Below are 13,567 nucleotides of genomic sequence, written 5' to 3'. Positions count from 1 at the left end.
GTAGGTAAAAAAGCCCAGACAAACAACACCCTCCATAGACATACGATGGAGCTCCCTTCTAAGAGCAGCACCCTCTTCCTCATGCTCGTCTCATACTAAGTTAGGTCTCGCTTCACAACAGTACGCCCACGATACCTCACGTAGCTCAAAGCGAGGTAGTACAGCCCTTCATCTTAAGCCAGGTATACACTCCTCCTAGTATTCCAACCATGCGCAACAGTATTCCTACTCCGTAATTGCCGTAGGCATCTACATCAAGGTATCTGGTGAACCTGCCTTCGCCCCCTCCTCACTTCACCCATGTTGCCAACCCCTTTGCTGCACTCCTCCTCTGGTCTAAACCCATGCTCATGTCCATATTCACGCCAAGCCACGCCCGGATGCCGTGTTAGTCGAGCCTCACTCCTCGCACCCCAAGACACTCACTCTTGTTCTCGTACGAGCAAACATTTGATCATTTCCCTCTTCGACTCTTGAAGCCTGCAAAGAAACACACACGCGCGCACACATCACACCCAAGGTTCAATTGTCTTTACTTCACTTCTTGCCATCGTCAACCCCCCTTCACCACCATCCGTCAAGAAGCAGGTGGCGTGCCTCCATCACGCGGCGACCCCATGATGCACTCATTTTCTACTCCGTACCCCTCAGCCACCCATCTTGCCCAGGTCAAGACATTTAGGCTCGCCGTAACGGAGGGGTCCAAAGAGGGGGCCACTTCTCAATGGTACAATCTATAAAATAGATGGGGAAAAGATACGGTGTCAAGCGCAGTCAGCCGTGCCCAAGGAGTGTGGTTGGAAATACCGGTTCCCTTCTCGATACATCCCGCACCTCCCATCACTTGCTGTGCGTCGGGAGGAGGCGAGCCAGGGACAAAGGTGCCAAAAGCGGCTGTCAGTATTGGATGGATCATGAGCTGTGGGATCACCAGCCTCTCATGCCCACCCACACCTGGATTGCTGCCGCTTCGCTTCATACCGGTCATGTTGAATGAAGCGTCAAGAACTTTCACGAATTTGACTTCATTCTCAGCAAGTCACACATCAATAATCCGTCGGTAAGGTAGAGCCCGCCGCTCATCCGCCGGCCGGCCGTTTGTCAATGATGGTGAGACTACCCACTGAACTGAGCATCCGTGTCACAGTAGCAACCAGCATGCTGGGACCCTTTTCAGGCGCCTGGCGCCCTGTGCGACATCTTGACGATTGGACTCTCAGCAAACATTTGCCTGCTTGCCTCGTGTTTTCAACAGCGTTGGCTCTCTCTCTCTCTCTCTCTCTCTCTCTCTCTCTCCACTCGTATCGATGATAGTCTCAGTCGATGATGTGCATCTTGGATTCGCATCTCAGATGTTCGACGCGCTGGGGTCGTATTTGAGTTCCAAGACCTCGAATGGCGGGATTATTCGATATCAGAGTCTGTCAATAACATCATCAGCACCAATCATGGTCCATGCCGACGAACCCCTAAAGCCGTCCATGTCTCTCAGCAACTTGCTTTTTCTCATCTCCCTGATCTTGCATTGTAGTCACAGCAGGGTTCATTCAATGTCTATGGCAAGCCCGAGTGGTCCCGCTCAGTGTCTCGCCTATCTCGAGCCCATCTAGCATCACGGGTCTTGGTCTTTCACCTGCTGCGTTACTACCTTACCCTTTGACTGCAGCGCGACGTCTCGTCCCAAGGACACAAAAGAGTTACATCAAACCCGTCACTCGACGATCTTGACTCGTCAGTCACCCGTGAGAAAAGCAACCCAGACGGGCCATGGCAGTTCAACTGCGGCCTGCTCCCTACAAGCTTAACCTGCCATGTCGGGCAAGGCGCGGGGCCGCGCGCGAGTCGTCGCCGCTCCAGGGTTGCAGCTGTGCGACATCAAACGCAACGCGACGCGATGAATCCCACCCCACGCAGACACACACCCGCATGCTGCTCGTGCTGCGCAGTATTAGAGTGTGTTTACGCATGCAGCCGCTTGATGGGGAATACCTCAGTGCCCATCGTCTGGAGAGACACACAGACGAGACAGAAGAGAAGAGACAAGACTAGACTAGACGAGCAAGATAGGGTTGATTGCTGCAGCAAAAGCTCAACGAGTAAGAGGTAGCAAGTAATTAGTATAGGTATACGACCGAGTCAAGTAACAAGGTAGGTCGTAAGTTAATTACCCCAAAGCCATGCGAGACCGGCGCATTGCTCAGTCCGATCGTTGTCTTGGCTCCCTCCCGCCCTGTTCGTGCGTATTGATCTTGTTGTTCTTGATACATTTCGACATCCCCCACGCCGCCACTAACCAACATGACGGCTTTGCGAATGCTTCAAAGTTGCTATATCCCATGGCCCTCTCAATGTCGCAAAGTCCTAGTGAACTTGCCCAGCCCGACTCTCGGCCGACCGCATGATGGCCTTTCTTGACAAGTCGACACTCCCGTCCACCAACCTCTGCCATCTGGCTGGCTCGCCTCACAGGGGTTCAGCTGCCGAGACAACGACACCTCCGTCGAGTGGCTAGGTGCTGTTTTTGTCATCATTGCCCCGGCCGGCAGTGCCCAGTGCTTCTCTTCTCTCAAGGAATCTTTGCTCATCGGACAGTTTTCCTGGCCTGTTTCTCCTCCGCGGTGGTCCATCCGAACCCTTTCTGCCCCAGTCAAACCTGCATCTGCCTCCTCTTTGAGACCCCGTTGCAGCCTCGGCCAGTAGCCACCCGTCTCACCGGCTCCCTTTGGGACAAGGTCAGCATAATGCAGTTACCCGACGACAGTCGCCTTCTTTCGGTGAACGGCATCGGCCAAGCCTGGCTCAAGCCGATGACGCCAGCCATATCCGTGCCTTATGGGGTTGATGGTAGCGCAGCGCCCCGACGGCAGCAAGCCACCTCCTATCCTCTCTATCGTCGGCTTCCCTCGAACCCGCGTTGGTTGCGAGCCAAGACGAAATCGTACCTGTCGTGCTTTCTCGCACAAGCTCTACCTCGTGGGCGCACAATCACATCGCACAAAGATGCCCGGGAAAGGTCCGATGCTGCAGGGAGGCTGCTACGCCAACGTCGTTCAACTTCCTGTCAAACCACCATACACTGTACGGCTTCCGGTCACCTCCCCTTCGTCGTCGCAATCGCTTCATGGATAAGGGTAGCTTGAACCTTGACCTTGAAGCAAGGCTCGTCCACCTCTCCGCGCGGCCCGCCGTCCGCCATCGTCCACGCTAATCCCTGCATCGACCAGGTTTGCCCGCTTGTCTTTTTCCTTTCTTTGCCCCCCCCCCAGAGATACCTTACTTACCATCTGCGGATACGGATACATCCTCCAAGCTTTGCAGCTCGCTGCTCGAGTGAAACATCCCAGTAGAGCCCGCATCTTCTGATGGGAAGCTCCATGTCGTCTGAACCACGGCATGCTCTTTGAAGACTGGCGGGGCCAAACGCGAAGGCCGGCGCATCGCGCGTCTGCGCCTGAAAATGGAAAAAAATATACATGTCCCTAAACCAAAGTAACTAACACCTTGGCCCTGCCATCATTCTCGACATGTTCTTGACGCTCCTCGCACTCCGAACAAGCTCGGTATTCCAAATCAGATGCGATGCCTCTACGGATACAGACACATCAAATCATGAATCATGGACCACCCAAAACAACTCCCCTGGTGACTTGAACGGCTACGCACCCTCTCACTCTCACTCTCACTCTCTCCCCGACTGGCGTATCACTCTCATCAGCTCACCGCCTCGGACCTGTTTCACGCACACTATCGTTCATATCCAAGTAAACCAAGTTCTCGCTCGGCACCACTAGCTGCCTCGTCATTGCTCCATCAACATTCCCGGGTCAAGCCACACTCTTCCCGGTCTGGACCAGTGAATCCCTTTTCGCCCTAGTCCACCACTGCTTCTAGACCTTGCATGCACTCAAAGACTCATAGTCTTCGGACCCCAGCGCAGCAAGGATGTAAGGGTTCTCATTCCCTACGCCGATCTCTCCTCAGCCTCCCCGCCGTTTGCTCTCTTGACGACTTCACGGCCAACCCCCACCCTCCATCACGGACCCCCCTCCTTCAAAACATAGGTCGATTTCTCAACTTGTCCGCCCGTTCCGTTCACCCCATCACATCAAGACCATGTTCACTGACTACACCCACTCACATTTCCCACCATGTATTCCCCAATCGACGACATCAAACGGTCGTCAGTTCCCTGCCCCAACTGTGGCGTCTCGTCGAGTGGCTGACTCCTGTGAACTTTCTCGCTGGTCCACTGCCATGTTCAACTGTTGCCTGACTGGCCAACTTTCTCTGGCTAGCATTGGACGGCTATGTATGCGACCGGTGTTACTCGCAGCAGTTCGCAGCTCGAATCCCAGTCCCCTGCTAGGAGCACAACATGTAGTCCGGAGAAGCTTACAGAATGACTTGCCTCCTCCTTGGTGGGAAGAATGCCGAGCAAACATGACAGGAAGTGGTAAATGCCATCGGCATAAAGCGCTTACATTCACTCATCTGTCCGATTTGGTACAAAAAGGCGGTCATCGTGGCGGCCGCATGAGAAAGAAGTCAGACAAATCACTGCTAGTCTCCGCTCACCCTTCCCGATCCTTCACACCATCATGTACGTCCTCCAACACCCCACTCTCAATCTTCTCTCAATGAAGCCGGATATCACCCCAGTCTTTCTCGTATTATACTTCCTGCTCTTGAAGGACCCAGAGGAATGCCGCATGACTTACCCCTTGGCTAATCCAACCTCGCCCCCCGAGAGCCCGCATCACTTTTTCTTGCTTTCAAGCCACTACCCCATATTATTGCCATGCTGGCCGAGAAGCCACGGCCAGCCACGGAACTAGTCTACAGGTAGCCCTACGACGGCGTCATGTCAGACCCATGGAGTCTTTTTTTCTTTCCCATTCTTTGATCGTTTAACTGGTGGAGATACCCACCGTATATCTAGGACTCACGATTTGCTATGTATCGTATCCTCGACATAGCATCTGCCACATCGTGTCATTTGGAACCCTTGTCACTTCTCAACTGCCATTCCGACTTCCGACTCCTTCTCCGGAGCGAATAAGAACGCCCTGACATTGTCTTATGCTTAACAGAAATCCCGAGCCAGCTTCAGCCAAGTCTCTGCGGTAGTACTGACCCTGCTGTTGAACATGGTGTCCTCTGAGCAGGGAAAAAGTGCTCGTTAGGGTAGGACGGTCTCATTGGCAGCCACCATCTTCACACCATCTTCCACAAGATCGTTTTGCTCTGGATGTCTTTGGCACATCATCTCGAACCCCATGATCCCCCACCCATCCCTCCTTCCCGGCGCGTTCCAGTCCGCCTGTGGCAAGCAGGTTGGTTTATTGTCTTTCTTCGTGTGGCGCCCGGTAGTTTCGGATCTTGCCATCACGACGCGTACTTTATTACAGAGACTCCGTTTTACCTGAGCCTTTGCCCCAGGTTTCAGACATACCCACTGCGTTACAGGCCACAGAGTGACATTCTTTCACCGCGCTATGGATCTTTCTCAAAGACTCTGGCTTTCGCGAGATCAATGTTGATTGTCTGACGACCCAAGGTGGAGCGGATGGGTCTGCTGATCGAGGAAAAAAAGCGCGGTGTCTCTTGCCATCGTGACGTCCGCTATTCCTATCGACGTGCCTGGCTCTACGCTTTTCGTGGGGGTAAGGAGAGAAAATTCAAGGTCATGCATGTCTTTCCGGAGCTTTAGTCCCGTCATCTTCCCATCATTAATAATATCTTGTGAAGCTGAACAAGCTGTCAAGAGCTTGATTCACTGCTTTACGTTTGATTCTCTCGCGTTATAGGATACCTTAGCGTACGATGGCTCAGCTCATGTTAGCTTCATGTTCTGTTGTTAGTCCAAACCAAACCTGTTATGTACGAAATCGCTTTGAATTTGCCCAAATGGGACGCTAGCAGCCTAACTATCAGATCAAGCCACAACCCCAAACTCTGGGATCTGTAAGGGCTGGGCGGCGACTACGCGGTCACGGAAGGAACGCCCGCTTGCTTAGTAGCCTGGGGTTGTGACTTGCCATGTGACTCGAAGCCTGCGGCCAAGCGGTGTGGGCGGATGTCTCAGATTCCTTGGTCTCCATTGCGAAGACTATTGACGCGTCTGCTCGGGGCTGGGGAGCCGCTGTCGCTTCGTATCGTAGATAAGCCGGCATGTTCGTTCTTCGACCGAAGGTTATTCAATAGGCTGTCTTTACGTCTCGTTTCTACCTACATAGAAATATGCCAAAGGTTGCTCAAGGGAACTGCCGGGGCGACTAATCCCGATACAATCAATGTGTGCGGGCTTGACAGTCCAGCAATGGGAATATGCAATGAAAGCCGGAAGGTCGGGGAGGCTAGGCAACCCTCCGAGTAGAGTCAACATTACAATACGGCCTTGTGATTTGCCACGACGTTTGTTTGTATTTTTGATCAGCTGGACGCGCAACTATCGCCAGGGAGGTTGTACAGTCTCAGGTGGGTGCCGTTGGATGTGGGCTTCGCCCACCCTCTGATGGCTTCGGGATATGCGACTCCACGGACGCACAAGGCTGACAGTAGTTTTCGTGTTTTCGATGCTGTCGTGTAGGTCCTGCGGTGATCTGGATCATCGTGATGGTGTTACGACGATAATGTACATGACAAGTGATTCCATTTGAAATCATGCGAGGCGCCATCAACGCAAAGATGTTTTTTTCGCTTTATCCCTATGGCTAGGAATACCAGGCAGACTCTCAAGACTTTTATGTGACGTAACCTGTGCCGAATTTACAAATATGGGAAAGTCGATCGGTCGATGCTCGACTCCGGCGAGGCGTCTTGTTTTGTCCGACGGGCAAATTCTCGGACACTCATTAACATTCAATGCAGTAGTGTACCCCTCATTATTGCCAGTTTGTGTCAACTGGTGATGACCCGGTGAGAATGAGACGAAGAGACAGCGTTGCTTCCAGACGGCAACAGCTGGAAGAACCCCCTGGTTCGTTCAAAGATCTCGTATCGGACAGGGTAGGCGAACACTTGAGGGAACCCAGAATATCTGCCAAGCAGGACTTAGGTCAAGAATGTTCATCGTTGTTTGAGCAGTAGAATTGACTTGTAGGATGGCGTGAAACGATGTTGAGCTGGACGTAGATGCTAGTTGAGCGGTCCGATGGAATGGGGAGGAAAAAGAATACAGTTTCGAGCTCAGGTCTTCCTGTACAAATGTTTCGAACCCCAAACCATCTACTTATTCATCTTCATTATCTATTTCAAGAGACCAAGCAGGAGTTAGCACCGGAGCCGAGAGTTAACTTTTCGACTTTGTAGATATCAGTGTGGACTCTGTGGTTGTATTTTGAACTATTCCGAAACCCAACGTTGCTGGGGAAGTCCACTGGCACCTTGAAGTAGGTTCGCTATCAGAAACGCTTTCTAGTACATGCGATGGGCATATCTCTCCCTGATATGCGGCCCTCTCTTCAAAATCACCCAGGGTATTGGTGCCATAATAACAGAAAATGCAGCAAGAACTGTGTTTCCCCATCCAAGCCCTAGAGCAGAATACATTGAAGGGCCAGCGAGGGGTAGGAGCGCTCCAAACACACTTCGGAAAATAGTGGAAGCCGCGAGAGCGGAGGCGGCATGTGTGCTGAATGCATCAACGAGGTATGACGCAAGAGGGGTCTGAATGCTTCATTAGTATCTTGAGCTTCTAAATATCGAGATCCACACGACTGGTCGGGTTGGAATAGTATTGACTCACGAACACAAACATGATGCCAACACCAACAATGGTTGTGCCGATCATTGGAACCAACCAAAAAATGGATTTCTCCGCCGACCACCCATATAGAACTAACCCGACTGGAATCATGGGCACGGAGTATGCCATGAGGGGTAGACGAAATTCAGGTCTCCTGACTCCTTCTTTGAGAAGCAACGTTGCGGCGATGCGGTCACTCCAGATTGAGACAAGTGTTGTTCCAAATACGGTTCCTATCCCGACCCCCATGAACGTGAGGCCAGAAAAGCTGGCTGAAAATCCGTACTGGCCCATGAAGACCATTGCAAAGGTCGTGAAGAAGAGGTACTGGATTGTTAATTAGAACAGTGCAAAGGAGCGTAGTAGCAAGCTGGCAGAAACATACCATGTAACCATAGACAACGGCAAAATAAAAGGAAAGAGCTAGAACTACTGGATGTAGAATCAAAAGCCGTAGAGGCCTCTTGATAGCTCGGGAGAAAGCCTCCCCTGGCGAGATGCCGTCGTCTAAAGCTGAGACATAACGCGAGTCTCCAGTGATTTTTCTTATCTTTCTACTACGTTTCTCGAGCAGTGTCTTCGCTGAGGTCTCTCTGAGAAGCAGTATCATGACCACACCAAGGGCCCCTGCCTGTGAGATTGAACATCTGGGGTTAGCGACATCACTTATGTCTCGCCACAGCAGTCTTTGACCAAAGGAGGTGGGTCACACACCATGATACACAACGTCCAGAATATCCATCGCCAACCCAAGTATTCGGCTAAAAAACCGCCCGCTGCCGGACCAAGTACGGGACCTAGCAGTGGGGCAATGGAGTAGACGGCCACGGCCCGGCCCCGCAAAGCCGGAGGTGCAACATCGGCGATCGTACCGCCTCCGATGGACAGTGGAGCGGCACCGGCACATCCGCTGAGGAAGCGAAAGAAGAGCAAGACGCCAAGGCTGTGCGAGACAGCACAAGCTGCGTTACAGGCAAGGAAAATAAGATTCGAGATCGTATACGCTGGGTATCGTCCGTACAATTCAGACATTGGTGCAGCCAGACTGTCTTCGATCAGCAACTGGGCGCTGAGTGACTGAAGCCGTCGCTTCTGAGAGTATAGTTCTTGATAAGGTATCGAGAAGAATCGAGAATACTTACACTGGACCAAAGACGAAGCCGAGGTTGAAGATAGACACAACAAGAGAAGTAAGAACTCCCTCAGGGGCGTTAAACTCCTTAAGAATGCTCGGTACGGCGGGAGCGGGAGCGGATGAGACAACTGCCCTACACGAAGAACCACATCAGTATTGCGCAATGAACAGAATAAGCCACTCCTAGACTAAGCTACTCACGCCTGTAGCGTCGAAATACTCACAAGCAGAATCTGCACCCATCTTGACCTCATCGTCCAATGCATCGGATCTTCGACATCCCGCGGTTTCTCCCAGTCGACCACGTATGAAGAATCCTTCTCTGAGACGGTTGAACGGTCACTAGCCGAGCGGAAAAAGTAAGGCGATCGAGTCGACTCATTGTCGTCGGGAATGCTGCTGAAAGCGGTGCCCATGTAGAGGTTGAGCTCATCAACCGGCCCCCAAGGACGGCCGTCCGCGCTGAGCCGAAACCATGAGAAACCTGATGTCCTGGAGTGTCGAGAAGATTCACTGCTGACCCTGGATCGTCTCTCCGCCGATGCCACTGGCTCTGGGTACCGTGGCTCGTCCAATCCCGCTACCGCATGGTCCTCTTGGGTGGAAGCCATTGGGCCTAGGTTCCACGCCTTGGTATCATGAGAAGCTCCGGTGGATAGCTTAGGGAGCGTTGTCGGAAGGCAATGAACGAACGAAGACGACTGCTGCCAGAAGCCAGTCCAGGAGCCTGGGGTAGTTTCTGGATGATATGCAGCGGGGAAGCAGCGCCGTGGGATCTGATCATAGCCCTTCTCTCGGGTTCGGACGTAATCGTTTCGCCATTTGTACACTGCCCACTTGCCGCAGTCATACTACGGCAGTGTTGAGAGTAAACGACTGTCATAGTTGGTGGCGCTGCGGTGCCTGACATGGCCCCGCTAAATGGGCTGTCGATTGCTTCAGATAGATTCATCGGAGAGTTATTATATGACGGGAGCCAGCAAGTACCTCGTAGTACGGCGGCCTGGTATAAGGCCGGCATGACCGAGAAGCTCAATAGGTGAACGCGTTAAAGGGCTGTAAACGTCAGGCGCAAAACACGCGGGTAACCCCGGCCGATCTGAATGTTGCGCAGACCAGCTGCCGCGTGAGCCGACCTGCTGAGCGTTCAATAAGTCATCTACTAAGATTTCCTCACTGGGCTTGGCTTCCACATTTGCTGCTATTCACGGGGAGTTGGGCCTAGTCCCCCTGTTTCATGTTGTTCGAGAATGAGTCGTATGACGAATCGTATGACGCCTGGTCCGAACTGTGTGGTGGAAGTTTAAACCTGGGCCTCCAGCTGTCAAATTCAGACCCATGTCAAACCTGCTTCTCAAAGGAAATCTGTTCTTGGAGAGGTTTACAAATATGTATGAAAACTCTACTGCGAATGTATACCCAGTCCCTAGGTAGAACCTATCTGAGAATTGGCGAAATTTCGAACCCCTGTTATCAATTATTCCCATTGGTTTTAAGCACCAGAGGCTAATTCGACCTTTACGACTACACAGGTTGAATCGAATTTTCCCCGGAACTAGACGCAGTTCCGAGATGTAGACTGCCATTGGTGAGAAGTTGCAACTCATTTTGTCCTCTTAATGTTGTCACTTAGATGAGCGCTAATGAAAGGGTTAAGAACCAGGTTGTTTAGTCGCAAGGCGCTGATCAACGAGAAAACCGAATACAAGATCCCCCAAAAATCAGCGATTGCTTGACCAATGTAAGCACTCTTCTCTATTGTCTTCTAAAATACCTTATGGTTCTCATCATTGAAATTGATTAGACAGCATTTGGAGCAATAATAGCCGCGACGAGCCTATCGATGAAGAATCTTCAGCTCCAGATACCTCAAAGGAACGTAGAAAAGGGCGCTCAAAATGAAGGCAATTTCGAACCCTATATCGCCCGTAGTTTCCGCAAGTGGTCCAGTCCACCAGGCTTGAGCCATACAAGGGATGACGAGACCGAAGCCTAGGATGCCGGCCCCAAGTGCGGCCGCACCACTGGGAAGACCGGAAGAGATGTTCCAGACATGATGGTCGTATAAATTTGCGTCTCCCTTTCGGAATAGAAAGTGTTCCACCAAAACAATGCCGACAAAAGAGGCAGACCAGTATCCGATCAAAGCCACGAAGTTCTCCAAGTTGAGAAAGAAGTCATCAGCTGCCTTGATAGCGACTGGAATCATGATAGCTGTGACGATGACCGAAAAGATGTAACGAGGAACCAGAACGAGCCAAGGTACTAGCGTCTGGAAGTTCAATGTGATGGCATAAAGAGTGCCAGAAACGTTGCCGAGCAGTGTGAAGGCCAAAATGACGACGACGAACTTTCCAAAGCCACCAGCAGGCGACAGCATGGCAGCTAACACGCCACCGACTAGAGTCTTGTCGTACCCTTCTTGCCACTCAGGCACGTTAGTGATGGCACCGCCGATAGCACTACCCAGAGTCATCAGAGGGACAGTAGGAAGGATCAAGCCGAGGAAGCTGTAAGTAAAGATGCGGTACCTTGGATTGGCAGCGGCTGGTTAGATATCAGAGACATATTGCAGAGATGGGAAGAACTCACGATGCACCGCGGACCTTTGGGTCAAAGTAGGTCGTCAAGTCCGAAGCAATACAGGCCCAAGGGATCATGTATGATGCAACGATCATGCCGAAGCTCAGAATGGCAGATGCGGTTGCCGGGGCCATCTCGGCCTGTTCAGCCAGTCTCGAACCTCCGCATCCAGTGGCGATTACTATGGCGATTACTGCTGGGATAAAAGCGTATGTTTCGTAGAAGTGTAATACCTTGAACCCGCAGAATGAGATGAATAAGGATAGGAGTGCAATGAGTACGATGCCTAGATCGGGACTGAGAGCACCGTTGGTGACGGCCGACAGACATTGGCCACCAACGACGCAGATGATGACACAGAATCCAGTCAAGGTAGCCAGGTTGAGGACGACTGGCACCGATACAAGGTAGCGCCTAAGGAAGGAAGTCAGCAATAAGTAGTGACCTTGGCTGGCGAGATGGCTTACCCAAAGCTGTATCGCGCTTGTATCATGGAGCGCATACCCGTTTTGGGACCCAGCGTTGCGAGAAAAGCCGGGGCTAATGTTGAGAGTAGCGTGAAGAAGAGAATGACGAGGGAAGAGTCGCGGAGATTGAGGCCAAAGAGCGAGGGACCTAGCATACCGAACGTAATCCTCAAGTGCTGTTAGCAGGCAACATTCGCCCTCACAAATGAATCAATGGTGACTCACGGAAGAATGTTGGCATTCATAGAGCACCAAACAGTGAAGGCGTTGAAGTGTCGAGTTGATGTCCGCTCTCCCAGCGGAATCGGCTCAATGCCTTGTTCTTCAACTCGGCCCAGACGTAAAAGTTTGTGAAGTAGGCCATCACTCTTGCTATGTCCATATGTGGACTTTGTCGTGACTGTCTGATAGCTCTTCCCTTGTTCGTGGAGTTGTCGATCCACGGATGGCGGCTGCGATGCCTCAATATCCTTCATGATGATGTGGTCGCTGATCCTGGGAAAAGATTTCGTAACGAGAAAGTCAACTGAGGTGGAATCGATTGCACAAGCTGTGAAAGCAAAAAGCGCGATTTGCAGAGCGGGAAAAAGAGTCGTGGCGGGCAAGCTGGAGTTGCAGATGCGCCGCTGTTCGATCCTGTCCTACCTCGACCCGACTGGGCGGTACAGGAGGGTGGCGATTGGATATGCGTAAACCCACGAGGAACGGCGGACGATCTCCGTTTGGTTGATGAACCACTGTAGTGTCGTTGCGTACCTACCGGTACTACACGAGAAAGAGAAATCTCAGCAACACCGGACCAAAGACTAAGGTATGATTTATGTGCAATGAAAATGGGACCCCTCATCATGAGAGGATAAGACACCAAAATAAGAGCATGGACGGCTGTCAAATATTTCACATTGCTCATCGTCTGCTGCAGACAGGGCCTTCAATGACTCTTTCTGGACCTTGGCAGGCAGCTAAATCTCTAGTGTTGTTCCTGCCCTTGTTCAAGTACCGATACTTTGGGGGTAGCGACGAATCGAACTCGATCAAGCCGACTTGGTTGTCACCAGAAGTGTTTTCCCCGCGGGCAACAAGAGCGAAGGTAGTTGTACCTGGGCTCTAGCTTAAGCTCAAGGACCTCTCGAGTGCCTCGGGCTGTCATCCGAGGGACCAGAAGCTTTGCTGACCTTTCTTTGCGTCTTTTTTTTTTTTGGGAAAAAGTCTAATAACGCACGTCCGGGACTCCAGGCGCTCGGCACGTCCCTCGGAATGTTTTTGATGATCTAGGACAAGAGTTGATGGCTATGCAATCCTGCTCTCGACTGCTTTGCGCTTGAGAAACAGGCGAGCTCGAAGTCTAACCGCTTGTTTAATTGATGAGTATATCCTCGCTGTGTAAACTTCCCTAGCTTGAGCTCTTGGTTGGAGTTTGTCAGGCTTTCTGCGCCGAGTCACCCAGCACCCCAGCACGCCGGCTAGAGTCGGAAACCGGAGGGATGACGATAATCATTGGCAATCGATCTGTTAACGGAGTCATCTCCGACGTTAGCGATGACTAGAACGGCCATCAACATCCAAACCGGCGACTTTACCGTAGGCTCGCTGACGAATGTTGATGAACGTTAAAATTCGTGGGAAAATGTGCGT

The 13,567-nt window shown here is 51.8% G+C and overlaps 3 protein-coding genes across 3 annotated transcripts; 1 reads left to right on the top strand and 2 right to left on the bottom strand.

Annotated features, from left to right (window-relative positions):
* The first annotated feature begins 3,952 nt into the window (after positions 1–3,952).
* Positions 3,953–4,848, top strand: BDP81DRAFT_39940 (uncharacterized protein). Its single transcript, XM_060588572.1, has one exon. It carries the CDS (start codon positions 4,114–4,116, stop codon positions 4,639–4,641), a length of 528 nt encoding a protein of 175 aa, XP_060444209.1. The 5' UTR covers positions 3,953–4,113; the 3' UTR covers positions 4,642–4,848.
* A 2,097-nt stretch (positions 4,849–6,945) lies between these two features.
* On the bottom strand, positions 6,946–9,298 carry BDP81DRAFT_376247 (polyamine transporter 1; the record flags this gene model as incomplete). Its single annotated transcript, XM_060586735.1, has 6 exons — positions 6,946–7,668; positions 7,748–8,074; positions 8,133–8,378; positions 8,462–8,792; positions 8,890–9,015; positions 9,084–9,298. The coding sequence occupies 6 exons, from the start codon at positions 9,296–9,298 to the stop codon at positions 7,417–7,419; spliced, it is 1,497 nt and encodes a 498-aa protein (XP_060444208.1). The 3' UTR covers positions 6,946–7,416.
* A 957-nt stretch (positions 9,299–10,255) lies between these two features.
* On the bottom strand, positions 10,256–12,748 carry BDP81DRAFT_376245 (NCS1 nucleoside transporter). Its single transcript, XM_060586734.1, has 5 exons — positions 12,158–12,748; positions 11,933–12,100; positions 11,475–11,879; positions 10,687–11,413; positions 10,256–10,623 (listed from the first exon to the last, which is right to left on the bottom strand). Exons 1-4 carry the CDS (start codon positions 12,406–12,408, stop codon positions 10,720–10,722), a joined length of 1,518 nt encoding a protein of 505 aa, XP_060444207.1. The 5' UTR covers positions 12,409–12,748; the 3' UTR covers positions 10,256–10,623; positions 10,687–10,719.
* Between the last annotated feature and the right edge of the window lie 819 nt (positions 12,749–13,567).

This window comes from Colletotrichum phormii, assembly GCF_030913505.1.
Source record: "Colletotrichum phormii strain CBS 102054 chromosome Unknown BDP81scaffold_12, whole genome shotgun sequence".
NCBI classification, from domain to species: domain Eukaryota; kingdom Fungi; phylum Ascomycota; class Sordariomycetes; order Glomerellales; family Glomerellaceae; genus Colletotrichum; species Colletotrichum phormii.
This window is presented reverse-complemented; position numbering and strand designations above follow the sequence as displayed.

What these genes read in the sequence shown, in the direction of transcription:
- BDP81DRAFT_39940 (XM_060588572.1), top strand. Translation starts at nt 4,114, where the DNA reads ATGTTCACTGACTACACCCACTCACATTTCCCACCATGTATTCCCCAA.
- BDP81DRAFT_376245 (XM_060586734.1), bottom strand. Translation starts at nt 12,408, where the DNA reads ATGAAGGATATTGAGGCATCGCAGCCGCCATCCGTGGATCGACAACTC. An exon ending in ATGAATGCCAACATTCTTCC is followed by an intron (nt 12,101 to 12,157) that starts GTGAGTCACCAT and finishes ACAGCACTTGAG; the next exon opens with GATTACGTTCGGTATGCTAG. An exon ending in CCAAAGGTCCGCGGTGCATC is followed by an intron (nt 11,414 to 11,474) that starts GTGAGTTCTTCC and finishes TGCCAATCCAAG; the next exon opens with GTACCGCATCTTTACTTACA.